Raw genomic sequence first — 23,345 nt, 5'->3', positions numbered from 1 at the left:
TCTAGAGCAAGGGCAGTAAGACTCCAAAAGCAGAATACTTTTATCTCTGCTAGGGTATTCTGCTATTCACAATCATGTCATTTCCATACCCTTGCACACACTGTTTCATCTTTTTGGAGCATTAACTACTCAACACATCCAACTCCAATGTTTCTTCTCTGAAGGGGCCTTGCCCAGCCTTCTCAGGATACCCCCCGGCACCCCCACCTCTTAACTATGCTGGCTGAAGGCTCCCAGGCACTCACAGTGGATTTATCATTCTGATTTGTGATTGCTCATTTATATGTCTGTCTCTGCCTCATATTATGAGCCTTTCAGGGTGGGGAAACTTTCTGTTTCATTCATTTGCTCTTGTCTACCGGTATAGAGCACAGTCCTCAGTGCATAGCAGCTGACTGGACATTGAGCAGGGATCCAACAAGCATTAAATGAGATAATTCATGGTCCGACCTGCCATTCAGCCTACTCCCACTCTGGATCACAGCAATGTCCCCAGCACCCCTTCTTTTTTATGCATCCCCTCACACCTTACTCTCCTGTCTCCAGAATCCAAGCTGGACAGCATAAGGAAGGACATTCTTGCACAGGTGCAAAATGAGTGCTGGAGCCTCAGTCAACAACTCATGACAGAGCTCACAAATTTCATGCATGTCTTCCGAACCATCAACTCAGATATTCACGCCATTGCACAGTGCACCCAGAAGGTGGGCTCTCCCCATCCATCCTTCCCAGCTTATTCAGGGCCCATCCTGCTTAAAAGCTCAGCGCACTGTCTTCAGGTCTCTGCTGAGCTCCCATCAGGGCCTGATGCTCTTAAACTGCTCACCTAAGAGATCTACCCTTGCTAATTCTTACCCTGTCCACGTGGCCCTCAGGTTCCTCATGTCACAGGGAGGCCCTGGTGTGATGAGAGAGTTGTGCTCTCTGTGAGTCAGATAGAAAATTGTTGCCTTGTCATCAAGGTAATGGGGTGGTGGGTGAGAAGTGGACCCTTCACCAGAGAGATCTGGGTCAGAGAGGTTTTTGATCCTAGATTGCTCCTGACACCAGTTGATTACAAGGCTGCAACTGGGTCTGGAGACTTCACTCCAAAAGGTGGGAGTTGCCCTCAGGGATGGGCCCAAAGAGGCACATAGGGTTGTGGGGCTGCTGGTCTCATGCTGTAGTTCCTGCAGTTGAATGAAGCCAACAAACAGTACGTCGAGCTGGAGGAGCGAATGGAATACGTACGGGCACTCCATGAACTCATCCGCAACCATTTTAGCCTCTTTAGTGCTGAGAATGAAGCACTGGACATCTCGGTGAGAAGGCAATTCAGGGAGTCACCCATCCCTCCCCGCCCTCCTCCCCCACGACCACATCTACTCCACTGCCCTCTGCTTGCCCCACAGCTTCTGGATATGTGGGAGGCATTTCAGTTTGAGAAAAGCCAGGCTTCAGAGTTCCTGCTCAGCAAGCGACATGCCATTATACCCAAGCTGCAGCAGCTGATGGCAGCAGCATTGGCAGAGCTGGAAGGCCTGCTTGGGAAGGCCCTCTCCGGTCCCTTTATGGACCCCACACAAGATCAGAGGAGTACTGAGCACCAGCTCATCTCCCTAGAGCGTCAGTTCCAGAACACAGTCAGCGACCTCAGTGAACTGCACCACGCTTATGTCATCTTCACTGGTACTGAGGATCCCCGCACCCTCCATTATCACTCTGTGATAGACCCGTCAACTGAAACAAGAGTTGGAACTCAGGGTTCTGTGTCCTGTATGACCCCAAGCAAGCCTTGGGAATCACATACCTTCATTGGTGTCTTTTATAAATGAAAATTTCAGGACAAAAATATCATATATTGACCATGGCAGGTGTTGTGCTTAGGGTGGGGGCATGGGGGCTCACAGTCTGATAAGGAAGGCAAACAAGTGAATGTTCCATCAGAATGTGATAGGGTCAGGGGCTAAAAGCATGTGCAGGAGAAATGTAAGGTTGCCCTCCTTATAGAACTTAGCCTTTGTGTAGCCCTGTTCAACACAATCCTACACCAGCTAGCAGACCCCAGATAAGAGTAGGTCTTGATGCTCTAGCAGATTACTTCCTCCAGCCAATGTGGTATAGAGAGGAGGCTACTTGAGTGCCTCACTAATACACAGGAGGAGACTAGGACATAACTATTGGTCTCAATTCTTCCATACAGTTGAAGCTGGTTCCCTTCTGTTCTTAAACAACTCTGTGGGCTCTGGAAGGAGACCAGAGCAAATATAAGAACCGTTACCAAACAATTGAGACAGGATCTCAGGCTAGAGTGCAATGTCATGATCACAGCTCACTGTAGCCTCAGCCTCCCAGGCTCAAGCAATCCTCCCACATCAGCCTCCTGAGTAGCTGGGACTACAAGTGTGTGCCACCATGCCTTGCTAATTTTTGTATTTTTTGTACAGATGAGGACTCACTGTGTTGCTTAGGCTGGTCTAAAACTCCTGGACTCAGGCAGTCCTTCTGCCACAGCCTCCCAAAGCACTGGGATTACAGGTGTAAGCCACTGTGCCTGGCCTTCCTTCCAGAATTCTTATGTTTGTTGGATTTACTGAATCTCTCTCACTCACTGATTTTATCTTCTTTATCATCACTCATTCTTTTATTCTTTTTCTCTGATTTCTGGAAAAATGTTGTGAGCTTGTTTTATAAGCTTCCATTTCCTATGGCATCACTTTGTATTTCTATTGCATTTTAAAACACACATTTTGCATGTGTATGCATGCTTATGTACACATGTATATGTATGTAACTGTATGTTTATGTGTATATACATGTGCACACATTTGCTATCTCTATCTGCTGAAGAGGACACGAAGCAAAGAAACCACTGTAGCAAGAAGCCATATTGTGCTCAGGTCTTAGTTTCTAATATCATTCCCCATTAAAAGGAACCAGAGCTCCTTAGAGAAATGGATGATTCCAGGGCTGTGGCAGGGTAGGTACAAGATGAACCTACAGTGTCTTTTTATACCAGAAAGTAAGAAAGTATTAAGGTGTTTTAAAAAGTGATGGGAGCATATCACAAGGATTCAGAAGGGATACCAACTGGCTAAATCTGGAACAATTTGATCACCAAAGTACAGTAATAAATTCTAAGCTATTGAAGTAAAGGCATTTATTATCCCTAGTAATAATAAATAGATAAATCAATGAGAGAGAAATGAGGACTCATGCTTACAGTAAAATGCCAGGAGCTGACTGGCAAATGTGGAAGGAAGGCTGGAGTGGGAAAATTATTATTTTGTAGCCATCATGGTAATTACCAGATCAGATAAGGATTAATGGATGCCAAATCTAGGGCAAATTTGATGAGGAGCAGAATATTTGCACTATCTTAGAGAGTTTCTCCCAGAGATCACTTATTTGTTGTAAAAAAAAAAAAAAAAAGAAAGAAAGAAAAAGAAAAAGAAACAACAATGAGTGGAGAAATCAGACAATTTGACCAGCTGATTAAAAATTAACATCACCAATGAAGGACATAGGGATGTCATATGCCTTCAGATGTGATACTGGAGAAGGATACAATATCATTTATGTAGTAGTCCAGCTGAGCATGAGTATCATTTTTAAAAATCATAAAAACACAACATGAGGAACTTTCTGTGAACAAAAAAGTGGCAAATGGGGACTGTATACTTCAAAGATGTCTGTTACAAAAGCAAGAAAGGCTATGGAAATGTTCCAGATTAAAGAAGCTAAGAGACATGGCAAATGCAGTACCTGACCCTGGACCAGATGCTATAATTGAGGCAAAAAAAAAAATGCTATCTAGGACATTATTAGGTCAACTGACAAAACTGAAATATGGACGGTAGATTAAAATACTGTGTCAATATAATATATGAAATTGGGAATTGAACTGTGGTTATATAAAAGAATATCCCTATTCTTAGGAAATGCATACTTGAGTATTTATGTAACTTGCCCTTAAATAGTTCAGAAAAAAACATTGTGTGTGTGAATATGTGCATACACATGCCCATGCACAGAGCACGTGAATGCAAATGATAAAGCAAATGGGTAAAATGTCAACAAAAGGCAAAGATAAACAGTATAGATATATATCTATACCTATGGAAGATCGAAGGTACACAATTTTTTTTTACTACTTTTTCCTACAACTTTAAAGATCAGAACTCATTTTCAGATAAAAAGTTTTAAAATGCATGGAAATTATCAAGTAGATACCAGAAAATGTCCATCAAAGGACATTTGCTCTTAATCCCCAGTTTGTTTTTATCTTTTCATGTGTTTGGAGATATCACGTCTGCTCTTTCTTACAGATGAAGTTGTTTATTTGTCCAATATTTGATGTTGAAACAACTGCCATCAAAGATTATATGGGACTCTAGCCATGTCTTTGAGTTTAGACAAAGACTGGAAGAATTCAGATTTACTGTCATTTCACTTTTTGTCAGATCAGAGCTTTGATAGCCTAGTGATTCCAGCTTTTTAATATTCTGAGATCTCCAAAATGGATGATGTGCCCATATGTAAGATGCATGAGGCCCAGCGTTTGGGTGTGACTCTATCACTTTTTGTCCCACTCAAGTTAATGAGATGTCTGTTGTCTTTTAAGTAAATTGCAAACCTCGATACTATAATTATTGTTAATTATAAATTCCTTTTGACACATATCTCACAACTGACTATAAATAATTGATTTAATTGATTTAATTCATTAAGAACTAATGTAGTACCCTGTGAGATGAAGGGGTGGAGGATAATGGCCAGAGGTAAACATGACATGTCCTCTATGTGGGCCAGATCTTTTTTTATATTCATCTTGCTGAACTTTCTCTTGGGCTGACAGTTCATTCATTCATTCATTCATTCATTCAACACATATTTGTTGACAGACTACTGTGTACACTAGGCTTGAGGTACATCAGTGAACAAATGACAAAACGCTTTTCTTAATGAACCCAAACTTCTAGTTGGGAGAGAAAGACAATAAACATGACGATAACCAAATTCTGTAGTATATAAGAAAGTGATAAGTGATAGAGGAAAAAAAAAGTAGAACAGGGTAAGAGGGGTCTAGAATGCCAGGGAGGGTAGCTAGGAATTTTTAAACAGATAGCCTGCATAGGCCTCATTAAGAAGATGCTGTTTGGCTGGGCTGGTGGCTCATGCCTATAATCCCAGCACTTTGGGAGGCCGAGGCGGGCAGATCATGAGGTCAGGAGTTCGAGACCAGCCTGGCCAACATAGTGAAACCCTGTCTCTACTAAAAATACAAAAATTAGTCAGACGTGGTGGCATGAGCCTGTATTCCCAGCTACTTATGAGGCTGAGGCAGGAGAATGGCTTGAACCCAGGAGGCAGAGGTTGCAGTGAGCCGAGATCACACCACTGCACACCAGCCCGGGTAACAGTGCAAGACTCTGTCTCAAAAAAAAAAAAAAAAGAGAAGATGCTGTTTGAACAAGGACTTGAAGTTGGTGAGGGCATGAGCCATGTGATTCTCTGAAAGAAGAGTGTTCCAGAAAGAAATAAACTGCCAGTCAAAGGCCCTTAGCAGGAGAGTGCATGCCTGGTGCATCTCAGCAATAATAGAGTCCGGTGTCACTAGACTAGAATGGAGTGAGTGAGATGGAGACTAATAAAAGAGGAACTCTTCCCTTTCACTGCCATCACATTTTCTCAGATGGTCTTTCCTTGGAGTAACTGTTCCTTGGATTAACCCCACCTCCATTGTTGAGCCAAACAATTTGGAACTCCACTTCCCCTATCCCCAACCATCACTTTCTGGACCCTACCTCTGTCATTATGGGCTCTTGACTGATCATTCCACCACCCCCCTCCCAACACTGCAAGCAGCCCAGGTCTCAGTCAATCCTCCCCCACAGAGGATGAGACTCCTGTGCCCTTGCCAATCTGTGGGACACGTCCTATTGTGCAGCAGCAGCGCATATGGCACCTGTACCGAGTCATCTCTGAAAACATCAGCGAGTGGAAGTGCATGGCTTTTGCCAAGGTGCTGACACCCTTCCTTGGAGCTCTTGTCTGGGAGTGGAGGACTACAGTGGTGCGGAAGGGGAAGAGTCTAAAGCTGACAGTGAGCCCTCCTCCCTGCAGTTCAGCTTAGCTATGGCCCAGGAGAAGACAGAGGGCTGGCTGACAGAGGCAGCACGGATGAGCACAACCCTGGGGCTGAACAGCCCCGTGCTGCAGCACTGCATGCGCATCCTGGGGGAGTTTCGCAGCTACCTGCCCCTGCTCGCTAAGCTGGGCAGCCTCCAGCCACAGAGTCTCAACTGCCAGTGTCTCCTGCGAGGTATGTTTGGTTAATGTCAGAGGAGGGGGAAAGGTTAGAGCGATGCAACAACTCAGTTTCCTGCTGCTCCTGATGGAAACACCTTTCCTCCCCAGGTTTGTCCCTACCTTTCCCACATATTTCAATCTCTTTTCCTCAACTGGGACAAAAATTTTTAACTTCCCTTACTACCTCCTCTCTGCTGATGGTGGCTGGGCTTGGGCTGGGGCCTTACCTCTGGGCTCTGAGTTGTGCTCTAGACCTTGGGTTCTAAGCTGTTGACTCTGTGTTGTGCTCTAGGATCTGCTATCTGGGGTCTAAGCTGGGCTGGGCTGGGCTCTGGGATATGGGATATGGGCTGGACTCTGTCACATACTGAGTGTTGCTCTGACTTGTTTTCTCTACCTCCAGCCCTCGGGCTGGGCAGTCTCCAAACTATAGAACTCCTAACGCTGGGCCAGCTGCTTACTTATCCACTGCTGGAGTTTGCAGATCGAATCAACCAGGTGGGGCCTGCAGTACGGGGGCGAGAGAAGTGGTCCAAAGCCAGGACCTGTAATAAAGCCAGTCAAGGCCCAGCAGTCCCTTTAGACAAGAGGGTGGTGGGTGTTTGGCATAGGATTTAATGGGGGTTGAGACTGCTAACCTGCCTGAAGGGCAGGAGCAGTTTCTTTAAATCTCCAGATGGGGATTTCTTGGGTGCTTCCAGACTCCCTGTGACTGAGAGTATGTCCCTGATGGGGGAAGGAAGTGGGTGGCAGCCCCGAAGTTGTGGGCGAACAGAATGGCAGGTGCCCCCAATACTTATCTTGTCCCCAGAGAGCATGAGCTGACTGAGGTATTTGCTCAACTGGAGCCTTGCAAAAGTAGGTGGAGGTTCCAAAGCAGTGGCCCCAGGGCAAGGTAGTTAGATGCTGCTGATGGTCTATCTTTGAAGCCTGATGGTCCCCCTCTCCCTTCATCTCTGACACCTCCACTCTCCTGAGCCCTGACCCTTGAGTTCTGTCTCAGATCCAATCCCCAAGTCCCAGCTCCAAGCCTATCCCCTAATCAGTTGCCCAATCCTGGTTCCTGAGATCCAGCTGTTCCAGGTCTGGCAAAATGAAAACGAACGAATTCATGCCCAAGAGACTATACGGCAGTTGCAGCGATACTGGGAAGTGCGCCAGCTGCGCCTGCTCAACTTCATCCTGCATGTACCCTACGAGCCCCCAGCCTCAGAGCGCTCCAAGAGGCAGGTGCTCCGCAGCCCCCAGTGGGAGGTAGTGGACAAAGATAGTGGCACCTTCATCCTCTCAGGTGAGACTCAGTCCTTGTGACCTAGTGAAAGCCCCCTGCTGGGGGCCATTTTCATCCACCATATCCATCAAGCCCTGGCAGATCTGATTCTCTAGCCAGGGCCCCATCCTTACTAGACAGCCTGAGACATTAGTCTGTTCTGAGACAGTGTCTTCCATGTAGCCCCCTACTGTCTTAATCTCCTTGTGATCCCCTTCCCCTAACCTGTCTCTACTCAATGCCTGGGTCCTTCAGCAAAGGTCCTTCCTCCTCTTTCTGCCTACACTCAGAAATTCCTCATGGTCAGTTATCTACACCTTTCAATGCTCTGTCCTCTAGATTGCACCCTGCTGTCTAATTTTATGCCTCATTCATTAATTCATTTCTTTATTCTCTCCCTCATCAAACCTTCATCCTCTGTGCTAAACTTTACACGGGAGACCTTGAGACTTACAGACAGTATCCCTGTCCCTCAGAGATTTCTGAGTCCAGTGAGAGACAGTCAATATTATAGGGATAAACAAAATGGAGCAGCTTACCGAGGGCAGTAGAATCTCAGAGAGAGGACCAGCTCAAAGAACCAGAGAGAGAATCAGAGAAGTCTTCTTTAGGCAGAGGCCTTATGCTGACTCTTTGAAGGAGTAAGAGTTTGCCAAACTTGCCAGGTGAGAAGGGCAGACCAGACAAAGGGAACAGCATTTACATAAGCATCCAAGATGATATAGCTGGGGCATTGCCAATAGAGGAGAAATTTTCTTATTCAACACAACTGGAACCCAGTTGGTGAATCCAAAATCTAATGATGCATACATAGTTTAAGATTTTTATTTTAGCAAAATATATGCATGTACATTTACTAACCTTTTAAGCTAATGACAAGAGCTTTTATTTGATTTGATAGTTCCTCACTGCCTTTCTTGCATTAATGCATTGTCTACTATTTCTGCTTTCACTTTCTGTAAAGTTGGGCAGCAACATGAAGACACTTTTAAAGTCCCTATGAAGGGAAGGGCCTTAGCTGCAGGAGCTGGGTACCGTGTGGAGAGAGGGAGGTGGGGAGAGGACTTCCAAGGAGATTGAGACAGTTGGGAGTTACATAGAAGACGCTGTCTCAGAGTCCAGAGCTTTTCTAGATTTTTATTATAAGTTCCCAGTTTATAAAAAATTGACTTGCCTATACCTAATAGCATATGTTTAATCAGTTTGCCTTTACTGAAGCTTTCTGTGGTTTCCATAGAAACAGCAACTTTTCCCCCACCAATGTGTCAGTGGTTTTTACAATATTAGATTCAACTCTTTACTTACAATCACAACATAACTCACATAAATAGATTCGCAAACACACTCTTATTCTTAGTGTGCACACACTTTAACTAGTGGAAGCAAAAATGTTTGGATCTTCTAAAGAATAGCTTGAAATCTGTGAGTTTCAGTTCAGTTAGGGCTTTAGTCGGTATATTTGATGGTAATAATGGGGAGCATGAGCTTCTGTTTCTATTTCTCTGTAGCTGGATCCCAAATAATAGTGGAGGAGGGGATGGAGCAGATAGAACTGGAGAGGATCAGATCATGCAAAGTCTTGTGGGTCACATTAAGAATTTACTCAATAACATGAAAACAATAGAGAGTCACTGTATGTTTTTTATGGGTAGTAACATAATCAGATTTTAGTTTAACAATATCATTCTGGTTTCAATATGGAGAATGGATTGAAAGGAGGCAAGGAATGGCAATTGAAAGATCAATTAAGGGATGACTGGTATAACCCAAGTGAAAAATAATAGTGGTCTAGACTAGGATAGTAGCAATGGGGAAAGAAAAGTGGGTGGACTCAAGCTATGTAGAAGTCAACTAGGCAAGATGTGTAACTGGTTCAACTTCTGCATGGAGGAGAATGTAGGTCCTTTCTATTCTAATATAGATGTTCCTTATTACCCAAATTCTTTATCCTTTTCACCTCTTTATATCCAGTATTTGGTTAGGGGTGCCTTTTCCAGCCATTTGCAGCACATTGATACATGGCACCCAGCCTCCTTGTTCACATCTCCCTTATTAAGGACTTGTAAGTTTTGGTGTTGACTGACACAAAGGCTGGATGTCTGCAGTTAACATTTGCACCAAGATTGAAAGGAGATTCTCTTCCCACTTTTGTCCTGAGCACATTTTATGCTAATCCATTTGCCCATCTCTGACCCTGGTTCTACACTTTGCCAATCTGCTCCTACTTGATGTCTACCACTTTTCTGCCTCATCCTTAGATTTCTCTGCTACCAAAAGTAATAAATAAAAATTCATAGTGCAGAGTAAAGGCTCTGGATAATCTGGGCCTTGGGATGTCTGTGAGCATAATTTCAGATACCAGCCTGGGTCCTACCAGTCTTTACTTCAGCTCACAGCCCTTCCTCCACCTTTGCTCCCTTTCAGTTTTCCCTTCTCTCTCTAAGCTAGCATTTGCACCAAGCACTTGTATGGTTGAGGTTTCTTCCTATGGGTTCTCTCCTTTCTCTGTACCAGGTTTTCTTTTCCTGTTAACTCTGGGCATGTTAACCAAGGACAACATCTTTGTAGTGGCCACACACCATGAAGCTGGTGATTTCATTCACCCAAATAAACCCCAAATGATGGACTTGTTATGTACTTAATTCTTACCTCAAGAAGACAGGTTGTTACAGGATTGGGCACACCTACAAATTATTAATCTCCCCCTTTAGATTCTTAACCAAATGAGAACAAGGATATATATGAAAATGAAAGTATAATATCAGGACCATCACCCCCAAGGAAGTTTGTGCTTTTTATATATCATGTTGGCAGACACAGCTCAGATCTAGGTCAAGTGAGACTTCACGGTACCTCATCATAACCTTCCCCCAATTAGGTGAGAACTTGAGGTCTGTGTGGATATGCAGAGGAAAGCTGAAGTACACTTACACAGGCAGCTGTGTGGAGGGCTGTGGCCTGCCTCATTTCCCACAGGGCATAAAAGATGGGCCTCTTTGCCTCCTCACATGGGGAAGAGTAAGGGAAGGGGATAGACAGTTTTCTTCCCACCAGGGATGTCTGGAGAGTTCTACATCTGTCTGAATAAACCTCCTTTCTTGATTGTTCTCTCATTTTTACCCCAATTAGTGTCCCTACCTCATTTCCAGCCCTAGTCTAACCAAGCACTTGTGGCCTGAAGGGATAACTCTTTAAGCAGCACCAGGGAGCCAAGTGCTAAGACTATAGAGAAAAGTTTGTTCTCAGCTTCTCTACCAGGACCCCTTTTAAGACAGAATGGGCATTCTTGCTATAGAAATATGATGTAGGGTCCTGGAGCCATTGAGCCCTCTTCCCAGGCTAGAGGCCCTAGTTCTTACAAAGCACTTCCATGGAGTTAGCTTGATACTCACAGCAGCTAGTCAGGGAACTCAGCTGGCCTGGAGTCTGCCCACAGTGCCTTGGGAAAGGAGGAGCTTCTTCTCTCACCATTTTGAGACCCAAGTGCTTTATAGGCTCTACATATTGACTGATGGAATCCTTAAAGGCAGAAAGGGCAGCTGGGCATGGTGGCTCACCATGGTAATCCCAGCACTTTAGGAGGCCGAGGTGGGTGGATCACCTGAGGTTAGGAGTTCGAGACCAGCCTGACTAACATGGTGAAACCCCATCTCTACTAAACATACAAAAAATTAGCCGGGTGTGGTGGCACACACCTGTAATCCCAGCTACTCAGGAGGCTGAGGCAGGTGAATTGCTTGAACCCAGGAAGCATAGTACAGTGAGCCGAGATCGTGCCATTGCACTCCAGCCTGGGCTTTTTTTCAAAAAAAAAAAAAGAAAAGAAAAGAAAAATAGCAAGGGCATCAGGGTCTCTGTAACTGCCTCTCCTGGAAGGTCCCCCTGGTCTGCTCTTCTCTCCCCCAGCCCCGGCCCTTGCCCCATCTGACTGCCAGTTCAGCTTTTTCTGTCTTAGATTACAGCAACCTGCAGGATTCCATCCAGGAAAGTCTTCAGGTGTTGTCCAAGATCCTGGCCATCCAAAAGTCAGGAGACTTAAACAAAATAGCTTTGGAGTGGATGGCCATCATGCATGGCCTGGGTAAGTGCAGGCCTCTAGTCAGGCTGATGGGTGAGACCTGAGGCAGGATGTGCCAGAGGGATGGGGGTGAGAGGTGGAGGTTGGGTGGGAGAACATATGAAGAATAGAGTGAGGACCTCCTTCAGGGCTGTTTCTTGGGATGAAGAGATCAGGTTTTTATTCACAGTGAAAATTTTTTCTCCCTCAAGCAGGATCCCCGAGTCCTGCTGGGCAGAGTATTTTGCTTGGGCTGGCGGGGCACCTGAGAGGTCAGGAGCAGGGTGGACTCCTCTGCAGAAGGTAGAACCCTAGTGTTTCCCACCAGCATTTCTCTGGCTGCTTACACAGGTGCCCTGCTGGAGGTGTGGCTGACTTTCCAGCAGAAGTGGATTTTTCTGAATAAAGTTCTGCATGAGATGAAGATCCAGTTTCCTAATGCTGACCTGGTAGGGAAGGGGGTTAAGGCAGAGAGGGCAAAAAGGGTTCCTGAATAGCAGGGCTCAGCGTGGGAAAGGGGAGCTGCCACTTCATATTGGCCCTCACTTTTATCCTCTCCCTCACCACAGAACTCTCGTTTCAAGGTCATGGACGACCAGTATCGAACCCTGATGCGCATCTCTGTAGCTGACCCCATGGTTCTGTCACTGGTAGTGCCCAGTGCCAAGAGGAGCCCTTACTTCCAAGGCCAGCAGCTGCAACAACTGCTGCAAGCAGGATCGGTGGAGCTGGAGGGCATCATCATGACTCTGGAGAGCGTGCTCTATGGAGTGTGTGCTCACTTCCCCCGCCTCTTCTTCCTTAGTGACAGTGAGCTGGTAGCCCTGCTGGCTGCTCGACTGGAATCATGCGAAGCCCAGCTATGGGTACGACGCTGCTTTCCTCATGTGCATGCTGTGAGGTTCAAGTCTTGCCCAACTGGTGAGAAAAACATGGATGACTGGGAGTCAAGCCCAAACGCACAGACTCAGGTGGAGGCACTTGCAGTGCTAGGGGCGGGTGGGGAGGAGGTGAAGCTGCAGGGTCCCCTTCCTCTGCATCCAGATCTCCCTAAGTGGCTGGCCTCTCTGGAGAAGTGTCTGCGCTTGGCACTGGTGCACATGCTGCAGGGCTGTGTGGCTGCTCGCCTTGCTCGAGGCCCATCTCTAGGTGAAGCCCTCAAGCAGCTGCCCAAGCAAAACAAGTTGTACCTGCAACTATATGTCCAGCACTGGATCGATTTAGTCCAGGCCTTCCCATGGCAGTGTGTGCTGGTGGCAGAGGAGGTGGTATGGCGGGCCGAGATGGAGGAAGCTCTGCTTGAGTGGGGTACCCTGGCCATGGTCTCCATGCATATGCGCAAGCTTGAGGTACTGGTGAATTTTTTGCGGGCCCAGAGGGCTTCCCAAGGTGGACAGTCCCTGCCTTCTGTCCGCCAGACCAGCCTGCTCAGTGCCCTGCTGGTCATGGCAGTGACTCACCGGGATATAGCACAGCTGCTGGAACAGCACCAGGTCAGTGATCTCACAGACTTTCACTGGGTCCGCCAACTCAAGTATCACTTGGGTTCACCTCACATAATCCCCAAAAGCCCCCTACAGAGTCTTAAGACTACTACATCTTCTGAACACTCTCTGTCACCAGCAGCATGCTGGATAGATGTGCTAGGCAGGTCCTTCCTGTACAATTATGAGTACTTGGGACCTAGACTAGGGCCTCTACCCAGCCTGCTGCCTGAACGGCCAGCACTGGTACTATTATTGGCCCTAGAGGAGGTGGCCTGTGGGACTCTACTGGGTCCTAATGGTGTGGGCAAGAGAGCTATAGTGAATAGCCTGGCACAGGCCCTGGGCCGCCAGCTGGTGATGCTGCCCTGCTCACCTCAGATAGAGGCTCAATGCCTGAGCAACTATCTGAATGGTGCCCTGCAGGGTGGTGCCTGGCTGCTGTTGGAGAAAGTTCAGCAGCTTCCCCCTGGCTTGCTGTCTGCCCTGGGCCAGCGCCTGGGTGAACTGCACAGCTTGTATGCCCCACTGTACCAGGAGGCTTCCCGAAACACAAGCACCATAGACCCCACCGAGCCCCAGCTCCTTGGCAGTGGCTTCTTTGAAAAACATCACGTGTCTATGCGCCTTGGCTATGGCTGTCTCCTGGTACTGCGTGCCCTGAGCTCTGCTGTGCCTGCCAACCTGCACCTGCTGCTGCGGCCTGTGGCATTGGCATTGCCTGATCTGCGGCAAGTGGCAGAGCTGACTCTGCTAGGTGCAGGGATGCGGGATGCCTTCCAGATGGCTACCCGCCTATCCAAATTCTTCTCTCTAGAGCGTGAGCTGGTGTCTGGGCCCCTGCCCTGCCGCCTGCCACTGCTCAAGCAGATACTGGAAGACACAATACAGACACTAAATGTGGCCAAGGAGGAAACGAAGTGCCAGCAGCCTCGCAGCCTAGCTGCCATTGAGGAGGCTGCCCTACTGCATGCCCTACTGCACTCACCACTGTTTAGCGTTCTCAATGGGCTCCACCTGCACAACCTCCGAGGGCTGCTGTGTGCGCTTTTCCCTAGCGCCAGCCAAGTGCTGGCAGAAGCTATGACTTACAAGCTGATGAAGGCACTGGTGGTGGAGGAACTGCAGCAGGTAGGTCTGCATCCCAGCCCTGACATTTTGGGGTCCTTGGAACAGTTGAGCCAGGCCCTGAGCCGGGCCTCAGGCATTCTGCTCCTAGGCCCTGCAGGCAGTGGCAAGACCACTTGTTGGCACAGCTTATTTAAGATCCAAAATCGGCTGGCAGCCATGGAGGACACCTCAACCCAAGGCTGCCAGCCTGTGGAAATTACCCACCTGTACCCCAGTGGCCTCAGCCCCCAGGAGTTCCTGGGATGGTTAGAGGGCTCCTGCTGGCATCATGGCATCTTCCCCAAGGTACTTCGTGCAGCCGGCCAGTGTAACAACATGGGCCAAAAGAGGCAGACAGAGGAATCCATGGGGATCCAGCACTGGATAATATGTGATGGAGCCTCCAGTGCTGCTTGGCTGGACTCCATCACTTGCCTCCTGAGTGAGCTTCCGCAGCTTAGTCTCCCCAGTGGACAGCAGATAGCACGACCCCCAGGCACCTTTCTCTTGATGGAGGTGGCTGATGCAACAGGCATGTCCCCCACAGTGGTAGGCTGTTGTGCCCTAGTCTGGTGTGGTGGAGAGCAGACTTGGCAGTGTATACTTAGTGCCCTGATGGCATCCCTTCCCTGTGAGTACCGCCTGCAGCACCAGACAGTCGCTGAGCTCAACCACATGGCTGAAGTTCTGGTGCCTGCAACATTCCGATTCCTTGCGCGCCAAGGTGTCAGCTCTCTGCTGCAGGTACATGGGCAGCAAGCTGTTTGTGCAGGTGTGGCAGAAGTTACCAGCATGGCACGCATCTTGCATAGTCTGCTTGACCCCCACCTGCGCCTAAAGGAGGAGAAGGCCCCTGGCCCAGGTGGGAAGATGGAAGGGCTGGCTTGAGAGAGATGGAGCCTTAAGGGTAGCTGGGGTATATGGCTGGAGCCTGGGGCATGTGTTCTTTGGTGGATCTGGGCCAGGAGTGAGAAGTAATAGTGTCAACCTTTTTTCTTTCTTTCACCTTCCACCTTCTTCTACTGGGGCTCCTTTCGTGGCCCTGGCAACTTTTGCAGAGGACCTCAGCTGTAGTGATCCTGTGGCCCAAAGCTTCAGGTCTTCAAAAAGCAGCTTTCTAAATCGGTCCCAGGTTGACAGTGACGATGTGCCAAATAAGTGCAGGGAACACTTGCTGGCTGTCAGCAGTTTTCTTTTTGCCCTGATCTGGGGCTTCGGAGCCCACCTTCCCTCCAGGTACCTACCGGGATGGGGGATGGGAAATGCAGAGGGCTGAGATGGACTGGCCCATGGAAGTAAAAACCCACATGACATCACTGTTAGGGTATGGTGGAGTCTGTGAGTGTGTCATAAATGGAAGTGTTGTAACTGTCTGACGCTTTTGCCTGTGTGTCCATCTGAGCAGGTTCTGGCCCGTCTTTGATACCTTCATAAGGGATTCTATTAGTCGCCTCTCCAACTACCCTGAGCCACCACCCTCAGCCTTGGTGTTTGATCTACATGTAAGCCCTGAAGATGGAACACTGGTCCCCTTCACTGGCCAATACCTGAGCAGCCACATCAAAGGAACTTTGGGCACCTTTCACCCTTCTATCCAGGTATGAGGACAGTAAGGCAAGAGCTAGGGTTAGAACTTCAGGACTTACCTTTGGGGTAATCCATGTTCAAAGATCAGCTGAGGCCCACTCTAGGACAAGTCCCCTAGACTTTTATTTTCAGCTAGATTACTCTCTTATACTGGAGGTGCTGCAGTAAGTCCCACTTCTGTCCTGCAGACTGAGCGGCTCTTGTATGTGGTGGACCTGCTTCTGTCAGGGGGGCAGCCAGTGCTGCTAGCTGGAGAGGCAGCAACAGGGAAGTCAGTCTTTGTGGAGGTGCTGGTAGAGCCACATCACCCTTACATATACAGCCCCATCCACCCTGCCTTCAGTTCCACCCACCTCCGTCTCCTGCTGAGCAGAGGAATCCAGGGCCAAACACAAGCCAGCCCACAGCCTGGGCATCACCAGGATTCTAAAGCCTCCCTCCTCTTCTTGCTGGAGGATCTGCACCTGGCCACTTCTGGTGAGGAGCTGGGAGGAGGGAAGGAAGGAGCTACTGTCCTCTCTTGAGATTATAAAATCTCTAGCAATATTCACTGACTCTCAAATATATGTCTATAGATCTAACTTTAATGTTTTGTTCTTAATATCCTCTCATTCTACATATGCTCCCTGAATAATCCCATCCACTCTCATGGCCTCTTCTCTGCTTTGACTGCTAAATCTCTGTCTCCAATCTCGCCTCTTTTCTAAGCACCAGATCTGTCTATCCAGCTGTCTACTGTATGTCTCTGCCTTGTTGTCCTGTTGGTACCTCAGATCCAACCCTGAGCTCATCATCTCCCCGTGGCCAAAATCTGCTCCCGTGTGTCCTCTTAGTTTCACCATCCAACCAGTCATGTAAGCCAGAAATCTTGTTGACATCTCTTTCTTCTTCACCAATATCTAGTCACCATGTCTTTTCAATCCTACCTTCTACATATTTCTTGAATCTTTCCACTTATTTCCATGGTTCAGATGATCTTTACTTGGAAATCTGACAAATGCTCTTACAAAGCTTTCTGTGATGAGGCTTTCTTCTGTGTCCTCTTACACTCTCTAATTGGGCTCAACAAGTCAGGCTTCCTTTACACCCTGGGATTGCTGTCTTCTCTGCCTTCTTTATGTGGATAAATCCTACATATTCTTTCTAAATTACCTAAGGCAGTAGCTTCTCCAGGAAGCCTGATTCATAGGCTCGGTTAGATATCCATCCTGTGCTCTGTACAATAACCTGTGATAACCATGATATCATGATTGTATGCTTGCCTGTCTGTCCCTTTCGCCACACTTGGAGATTTATGAGAACAGAGAACAGAAATTTGTCTCATTCATTTTGATAGACCCAACAGGAAGTAAGTGCTCAATAAAAGTTTGTAGAAAACAAGATAACAAAGGAAAGGAGAAAAATCGTGATGAAAGTTTGGGATACTGAAGTGTAAAGTTTCTAAAGTGATGTGCCTCTAGATGATGACAGCTTCTAAATATGGCCATGGGATTGGGAAGTGAATTTTAGGTAGAGGTTTAGCCCATTGACTTCCTTGACTCCAACAACCTGGTAGATAGTCTATCCAGTTAAATAGCGAAGTCTCTTATGAGATGTAGAAAACTTGAACCAGATATATTAGTACTTAATAATAGCCGGTACAATTTATTGAATATCTACTATGTGCTATATGATATGTCTGTGTCATCTTCAGTGCTCATAAAAGCCAAGTAAGATGGAGAATTTTTGCAATTATTTTAAAGATGAAGAAACAGACACAGAGATTTTATAACTTGCCCGAGATACCCTAGCTATTAAGTGTCAGAACCAAGATTAAAATTCAAGTGTATTTGGTTCCAAAACCTGTAGTTCCTTCCAGCTATATTATTTGGTCTTTGTAGTGAATTTGCAGACAATAGAAGGAGTAAAGAGTGGTACAGTCAGATATATGAAGAGATTTCAGCTGAGAAGAGACTTCAGCAACATTGTAGAGTGAAGAATATTACTGCTGGCAGAATGTAAAAGGTGTCCTTGAGTGACAACCACCAAAACATCTAATATAAAATAAAAAATGAATAGACATGCCAACAGAAACCCCCAGAAAATAATCTGACCTGCTGTCAAGAAGAAGCAAGCAATAGAATAGAAACTCACCCTGAGATCTAGCTATATGCTGTCCAAAAGATGCACTTTAAATATTAAACACAGATAGATTAAAAGAAGTTTTTTAATGCAAAATATTTACTGCAGAAATAGTTTGCATAAGGAAGCTGATGTGGCAATATTAATACCAAAGCACTTTAAGACAAAGGATATTACCAGAGATAGAAAAGAATATCTCATAATTAAAAGATTCAACTCATCAGAAAGACAAAAGTCTTAAATGTGTCCACATCTAAAACAGACATTTAAGTATATGAAAAAAAGCCAATAGAAACAAAAGAGAGATAGTAAATCTGAAATCATAGTAAGAAATTAATATGCTTCTCACAGTAACTGGTAAGACAAGGAGCAAGAAAATGTGGACATTAAAGATCTGAATAACACTAGCAACACACTGACATTTACAGAACATTATACTCACCAACTGCAAAATGCACCTTCTTTTCAAATGCACATGAAACATTCACCAAGATAGACCATATGCTGGGTTATAAAATAAGTCTCAACAAATTTCAGAGGATTAACATTTTAAATATTTTATCTGACCATAACAATACAAATATTGATAAGATGCCTAGAGAATTTCCAAGTTATTTAAAATTAAACAACACACTTCTAAATAAATTATGTACCAAAAAAGAAATTACAAGGGAAATTAGAAAATGTTTTGAACTAAATAATAATGAAAACAAAGCATATCAAAATTTGTAAGATGCAACTAAAGGTTATAGTTTTAAATATCTCTTAGAAAGAAAAGCTTGGAATCAACGACCTAAATTTTCAGCTTAAGACTCTAGAAAAAGAAGAGTAAGTTATACCCAAAGCATTTAAAAGGAAATCAATAATAAAGATCAGAGCAGAAATCAGTGAAACAGAAAAACATACAAACAATGGAGAATATCAACAAAGCCATATTTTGTTTCTTGAAAAAGATAAAATTGACAATCACCTGTTAACACAAATCAAGAAATAAAAAGGAAAACATAAATTTTGAATATCAGGAATAAAAGAGTTTTTCTTAAAGATATTTAAAAGGATAAAAAGGGAACCAGGGCCAGGCAGTGTGGCTCACGCCTGTAATCCCAGCACTTTGGAAGGCTGAGGAGGGCAGATCATGAGGTCAGGAGATTGAGACCATGCTGGCCAACACGGTGAAACCCCGTCTCTACTAAAAATGCAAAAATTAGTTGGGCATGGTGGCATGTGCCTGTAATCCCAGCTACTCGGGAGGCTGAGGCAGGAGAATTGCTTGAACCAGGGAGTTGGAAGTTGCGATGAGCTGAGATCCCACCACTGCACTCCAGCCTGGCGACAGAGTGAGACTCCATATCAAAAAAAAGAGTTGGGGGGAGCCAGGCATGATGGCATGTACCTGTAATCCCAGCTACTAGGGAGGGAGGCCTAGGCAGGAGGATTTCTTGAGGCCAGGAGTTCAAGACCAGCCTGGGCAGCATAGTGGGACTCTCATTTAAAAAAAAAAAAAAAAGGTTTTAAAAAATGGATAATAAGGGAAAATTATGAAAAACTTTATGCTAATAAATTTAGTAACTTAGATAAAATGGATACATGCTGTATTAGTCTGTTTTCACACTGCAATAAAGAACTACTTGAGACTGCGTAATTCATAAAAAAAAGAGATTTAGGCTGGGTGTGGTGGCTTGCGCCTGTAATCCCAGCACTTTGTGAGGCTGAGGCAGGTTGATCACTTGAGGTCAGGAGTTTGAGACCAGCCTGGCCAACATGGTGAAACCCCATCTCTACTAAAAATACAAAAATTAGCTGGGCATGATGGGGGTCACCTGTAATCCCAGCTACTTGGGAGGCTGAGGCAGGAGAATCGCTTGAACCTGGGAGGCAGAGGTTGCAGTGAGCCAAGATCGCGCCATTGCATTCCAGCCTGGGTGACAAGAATGAAACTCCGTCTCAAAAGATAAAAAAAAGTAGGTTTAATTGACTCACAGTTCCGCATGAATGGGGAGGCCTCAGGAAACTTAAAATCATGGCAAAAGGCGAAGGGGAGGCAAGGCACGTCTTACATAGCAGTGGGGTGGGGGTGGGGGGATGAGGAGATGTACCATCAGATCTTGTGAGAACTTGCTCACTATCATGAGAACAGCATGGGGGAAACTGGCCCCATGATCCACTCACCTCCCACCAGGTCCCTCCCTCAACATATGGGGATTACAATTCAAGACAAGATTTGGTTGGGGACACAAAGCCAAACCGTATCACATGCCTTACAAAAACATAACTTGTCAAAGCCTGACCAAAAGAAGAAAAATAATAGAAAATGAACAGCCTCATACCTAAGAAAAGTTTGAATGCATAATAATAAATGTTTCCAGTCCCAGATGGTTATACAGTTGAATTATATCAAGTATTTAGAAAAGAAAGTACAACTTACACATCCTTTTTCAGAAAACGGAGAATACTAAGCCATGACAAAGACATTTCAAGAAAAGAAATAAACTGTTATCTTTCATAAACCTAAATGCAAAAATAAATCTTCACTGAAATATTATTAAATAAAATTCAGCAACATACAAAAATAATAACATCTTAAGACCAAATGGAGTCTATCCTGGGAAGGCAAAGCTGACTCACCATTGAAAAATCAATCAGTGTAGCTCACATTAACAGAATAAAGGAGCACATGAGTAAGTAATGTTAGTAGATAAAAATCACTTGACAAAATTCCAACACTATTCCATAACTCCCAGGAAATTAGGAATAGAAGATAACTTTCTCAATTTGATGAAGAGCGTCTATTATACTTACAGCTAAATACATACTTAATGGTTAAATATTGAATACTGTCCCCCTAAAATCAGTTAAAAGGCAAGAACATACTCACTGATTCTATTCAATATTGTACTGGAGACCACATCGATGCAATTAAGAAAAAGAAATGAAAGCTTTTAAAATTAGAAAAGACAAGTTAAAACTGTCTGTATTGGCGTATAATATGATTGTCTACATACAGACCCCAAAGAAATATTTTTCTAAAACCCCATAAAACTACTACAATAAATAAGTTAAGTCATCAGGGTCACAGGATACAGAATCAATCCATTGAAATCGTTTGTATTTCTATATCCTAGTAACAAACCATTGGAAATTGAAATTTTAAAATATTACTTATAAGTCATTTAAAAGGATAAAATACTTAGGAATAAATTTAATGAAAAGCATTCAAGATCTGGACACTGAAAATGACTAAATATTGCTGAGATAGAGGAAACTTAAATAAATGGAGAAATTTATGATGTTCATAGATTAGAAGAGTCAGTATCAGTAAGGTCCTCATTCTCCCCCAAATGATCTATAGATTCAATGCAATGCCAAGGTAAATCTTAACAGATTTTTTTTTTGGTAAGTTGACAGACTTATTCTGAAACTTATATGGTAATGCAAAAGATCTAGAAGAGCCAAGCAACTTTGAAAAAGAATGAAGTTGGGACACCCACACTAGTGATGTTAAAACTGGCTCTACAGTTGTTGTAACGAAGAGAGTGTGGTATTGATATAAGGATATACATATAGACTAATGGAATAGAACAGAAAATCTGATAAGTAGTCATATATGGCCAGTTGATTTTTAATAAATGTGCCACGATAATTCAATGGGGGGAAAGGATAGGCTTTTCAAAGAATGGTACTGGAACATCTGGATATATGCATGGAAAAAAATGAACCATGTATTCTACCTCAAAATATAGATAAAAATAAATTATAGATGGATCACAGACCTAAATGTAAAAGCTAAAACTATAAAATTTTTAGAAAAAAATTGGAGAAAAATCTGTGTGACCTTGGTTAGACAATGATTTCTTAGGGCACAAAACCTAAATTTTATCAAAATTGAAAACCTATGCCCTTCAAAAGACACTGTTACAAAAACGAAAAAATAAGCTATTGACAGAGAAAACACTCATGATACATGTATCTGACAAAGGACTTGAACCCAGAATACATAAAAACTCTTACAACTCAATAAGAAAACAAACATCATCCCAATGTTTTAAATGGACAAAAGACTTAAACAGACAACACTTCACAAAAGATGTATGAGTGGCCAATAGTATACAAAAAGATGCTTGATACTATCAGGCATCAATGAACTGCAAATTTAAACCACCATGTGATAATTAAGAAGACTGACAATAACGAGTGTTTTCAAAGATGTAGAGCAACTGAAACTCTCTCACTTTGATGGTGAGAATGTAAAATGGTACATCCACTATAAAAAATAAATGCCAGTTTCTTAGTAAATTAAATGTTACTTAACATATGACCCAGCAATTCCACTCTTAGGTACTCACCCGAGTAAAATGAGAACCACATATCCTCAAACTTAGTATACATGAATGTTCTGTATAATGGTAAATCCACATATATACCCAAATGACTCCAGGTGGTGGCAAGAGATAAGAATTTAGAGGCACCTCTCCCACCTAGCCGACTAGTTCCCTGCTTTCCCTCCTTTCCTTTAAAAACAGGCCATTCAGGCATTTGCCTGAAAACTTAAAATGACCCACACCCTATTTCCTTATATATATTGCCAGTCCCTCCCTCCATTCCTCCTTTCCTCCCGCATTTCCTCTCTCTCTCTCTCTCTCTCTCTCTGACTCTTCATTGCTGCCTCAGGTGACATGAGGATGGAAGACTGATGACCTCCTGGCTCATTATGCCCTCCTTGCACAGGATTAAGTAAAAATCTTTGAACTTGTTTCCTATTGTTGTGGTGTATTGAATTTGTCCTTCTATCTAAAGAATCAGAGCAAGTTCTCTGTGTGAAGGACTCTCTGGTCACAGGTCAGACAACTAGGCATTAGGCAGTCCATCAGATAAAAGAAGTATCCTGTGAAAGGCACACTGTAAACCCCCACACTCAGCTCCCCTTTATTTCCTGTTAGGGCAGGGTTGTTGGCTGCTCTGGTACTAGAACACCAGTTTAACTGGGGGCTCTCAGAAAAATACTACTCAGGAATAAAATGGAACAAACTACGGAAACACTCAAAAACGTGGATGAGTCTCAAAAACCTGCTGAGTAAAAGAAGATAGACATGATCAAGTATATACTGTATGATTCTATTTATTTGAGGTTCTAGAACAGACAAAGCTAACCTATAGTGATGGAAATCAGATCACATAACAATGCCTATGATGGTGGTGGCAGGGGGATTGATTGACTTTAAAGGAGCATGAGGAACTTTCTAGGGTGATGAAAATGTTCTAAATATCATTGGGGTGGTGATGACACAGGTGTGTACATTAGTCAAAACTTGCTGAACTGTATACTTAAAATGTATACATTTTGTTGTATGTAAATAGTGTCTTAATAAAGTTTGTTTATGAAATTTATTATTATTATCATTTTTTAGAGACAAGGTCACACTCTGCC

At 44.5% G+C, this 23,345-nt stretch overlaps 2 protein-coding genes across 9 annotated transcripts in view; one reads left to right on the top strand and one right to left on the bottom strand.

Moving 5' to 3' along the window:
* The window catches only part of LOC126935030 (tripartite motif-containing protein 3), a 172,194-nt gene that overhangs the window by 84,524 nt on the left and 64,325 nt on the right, over positions 1-23,345 (bottom strand). The window lies entirely within an intron of this gene.
* DNHD1 (dynein heavy chain domain 1) overlaps positions 1-23,345 on the top strand; it is a 75,506-nt gene that overhangs the window by 36,439 nt on the left and 15,722 nt on the right. For 4 of the 8 annotated variants that reach the window (XM_050756026.1, XM_050756025.1, XM_050756027.1 and 1 more), the window contains 13 exons: positions 547-704; positions 1,176-1,301; positions 1,392-1,668; positions 5,877-6,004; positions 6,106-6,304; positions 6,695-6,789; positions 7,375-7,582; positions 11,517-11,642; positions 11,970-12,067; positions 12,188-15,074; positions 15,271-15,448; positions 15,618-15,810; positions 15,988-16,276. In XM_050756026.1, coding sequence (XP_050611983.1) covers positions 547-704; positions 1,176-1,301; positions 1,392-1,668; positions 5,877-6,004; positions 6,106-6,304; positions 6,695-6,789; positions 7,375-7,582; positions 11,517-11,642; positions 11,970-12,067; positions 12,188-15,074; positions 15,271-15,448; positions 15,618-15,810; positions 15,988-16,276 — 4,962 coding nt within the window. Of the gene's footprint in view, positions 1-546; positions 705-1,175; positions 1,669-5,876; positions 6,005-6,105; positions 6,305-6,694; positions 6,790-7,374; positions 7,583-11,516; positions 11,643-11,969; positions 12,068-12,187; positions 15,075-15,270; positions 15,449-15,617; positions 15,811-15,987; positions 16,277-23,345 lie in introns of those variants that run through there. The other 4 variants (XM_050756023.1, XM_050756024.1, XM_050756029.1 and 1 more) reach the window with 3 other exon arrangements.

This window comes from Macaca thibetana, chromosome 14 (assembly GCF_024542745.1).
Source record: "Macaca thibetana thibetana isolate TM-01 chromosome 14, ASM2454274v1, whole genome shotgun sequence".
Classification (NCBI taxonomy): Eukaryota; Metazoa; Chordata; class Mammalia; order Primates; family Cercopithecidae; genus Macaca; species Macaca thibetana.
This window is presented reverse-complemented; position numbering and strand designations above follow the sequence as displayed.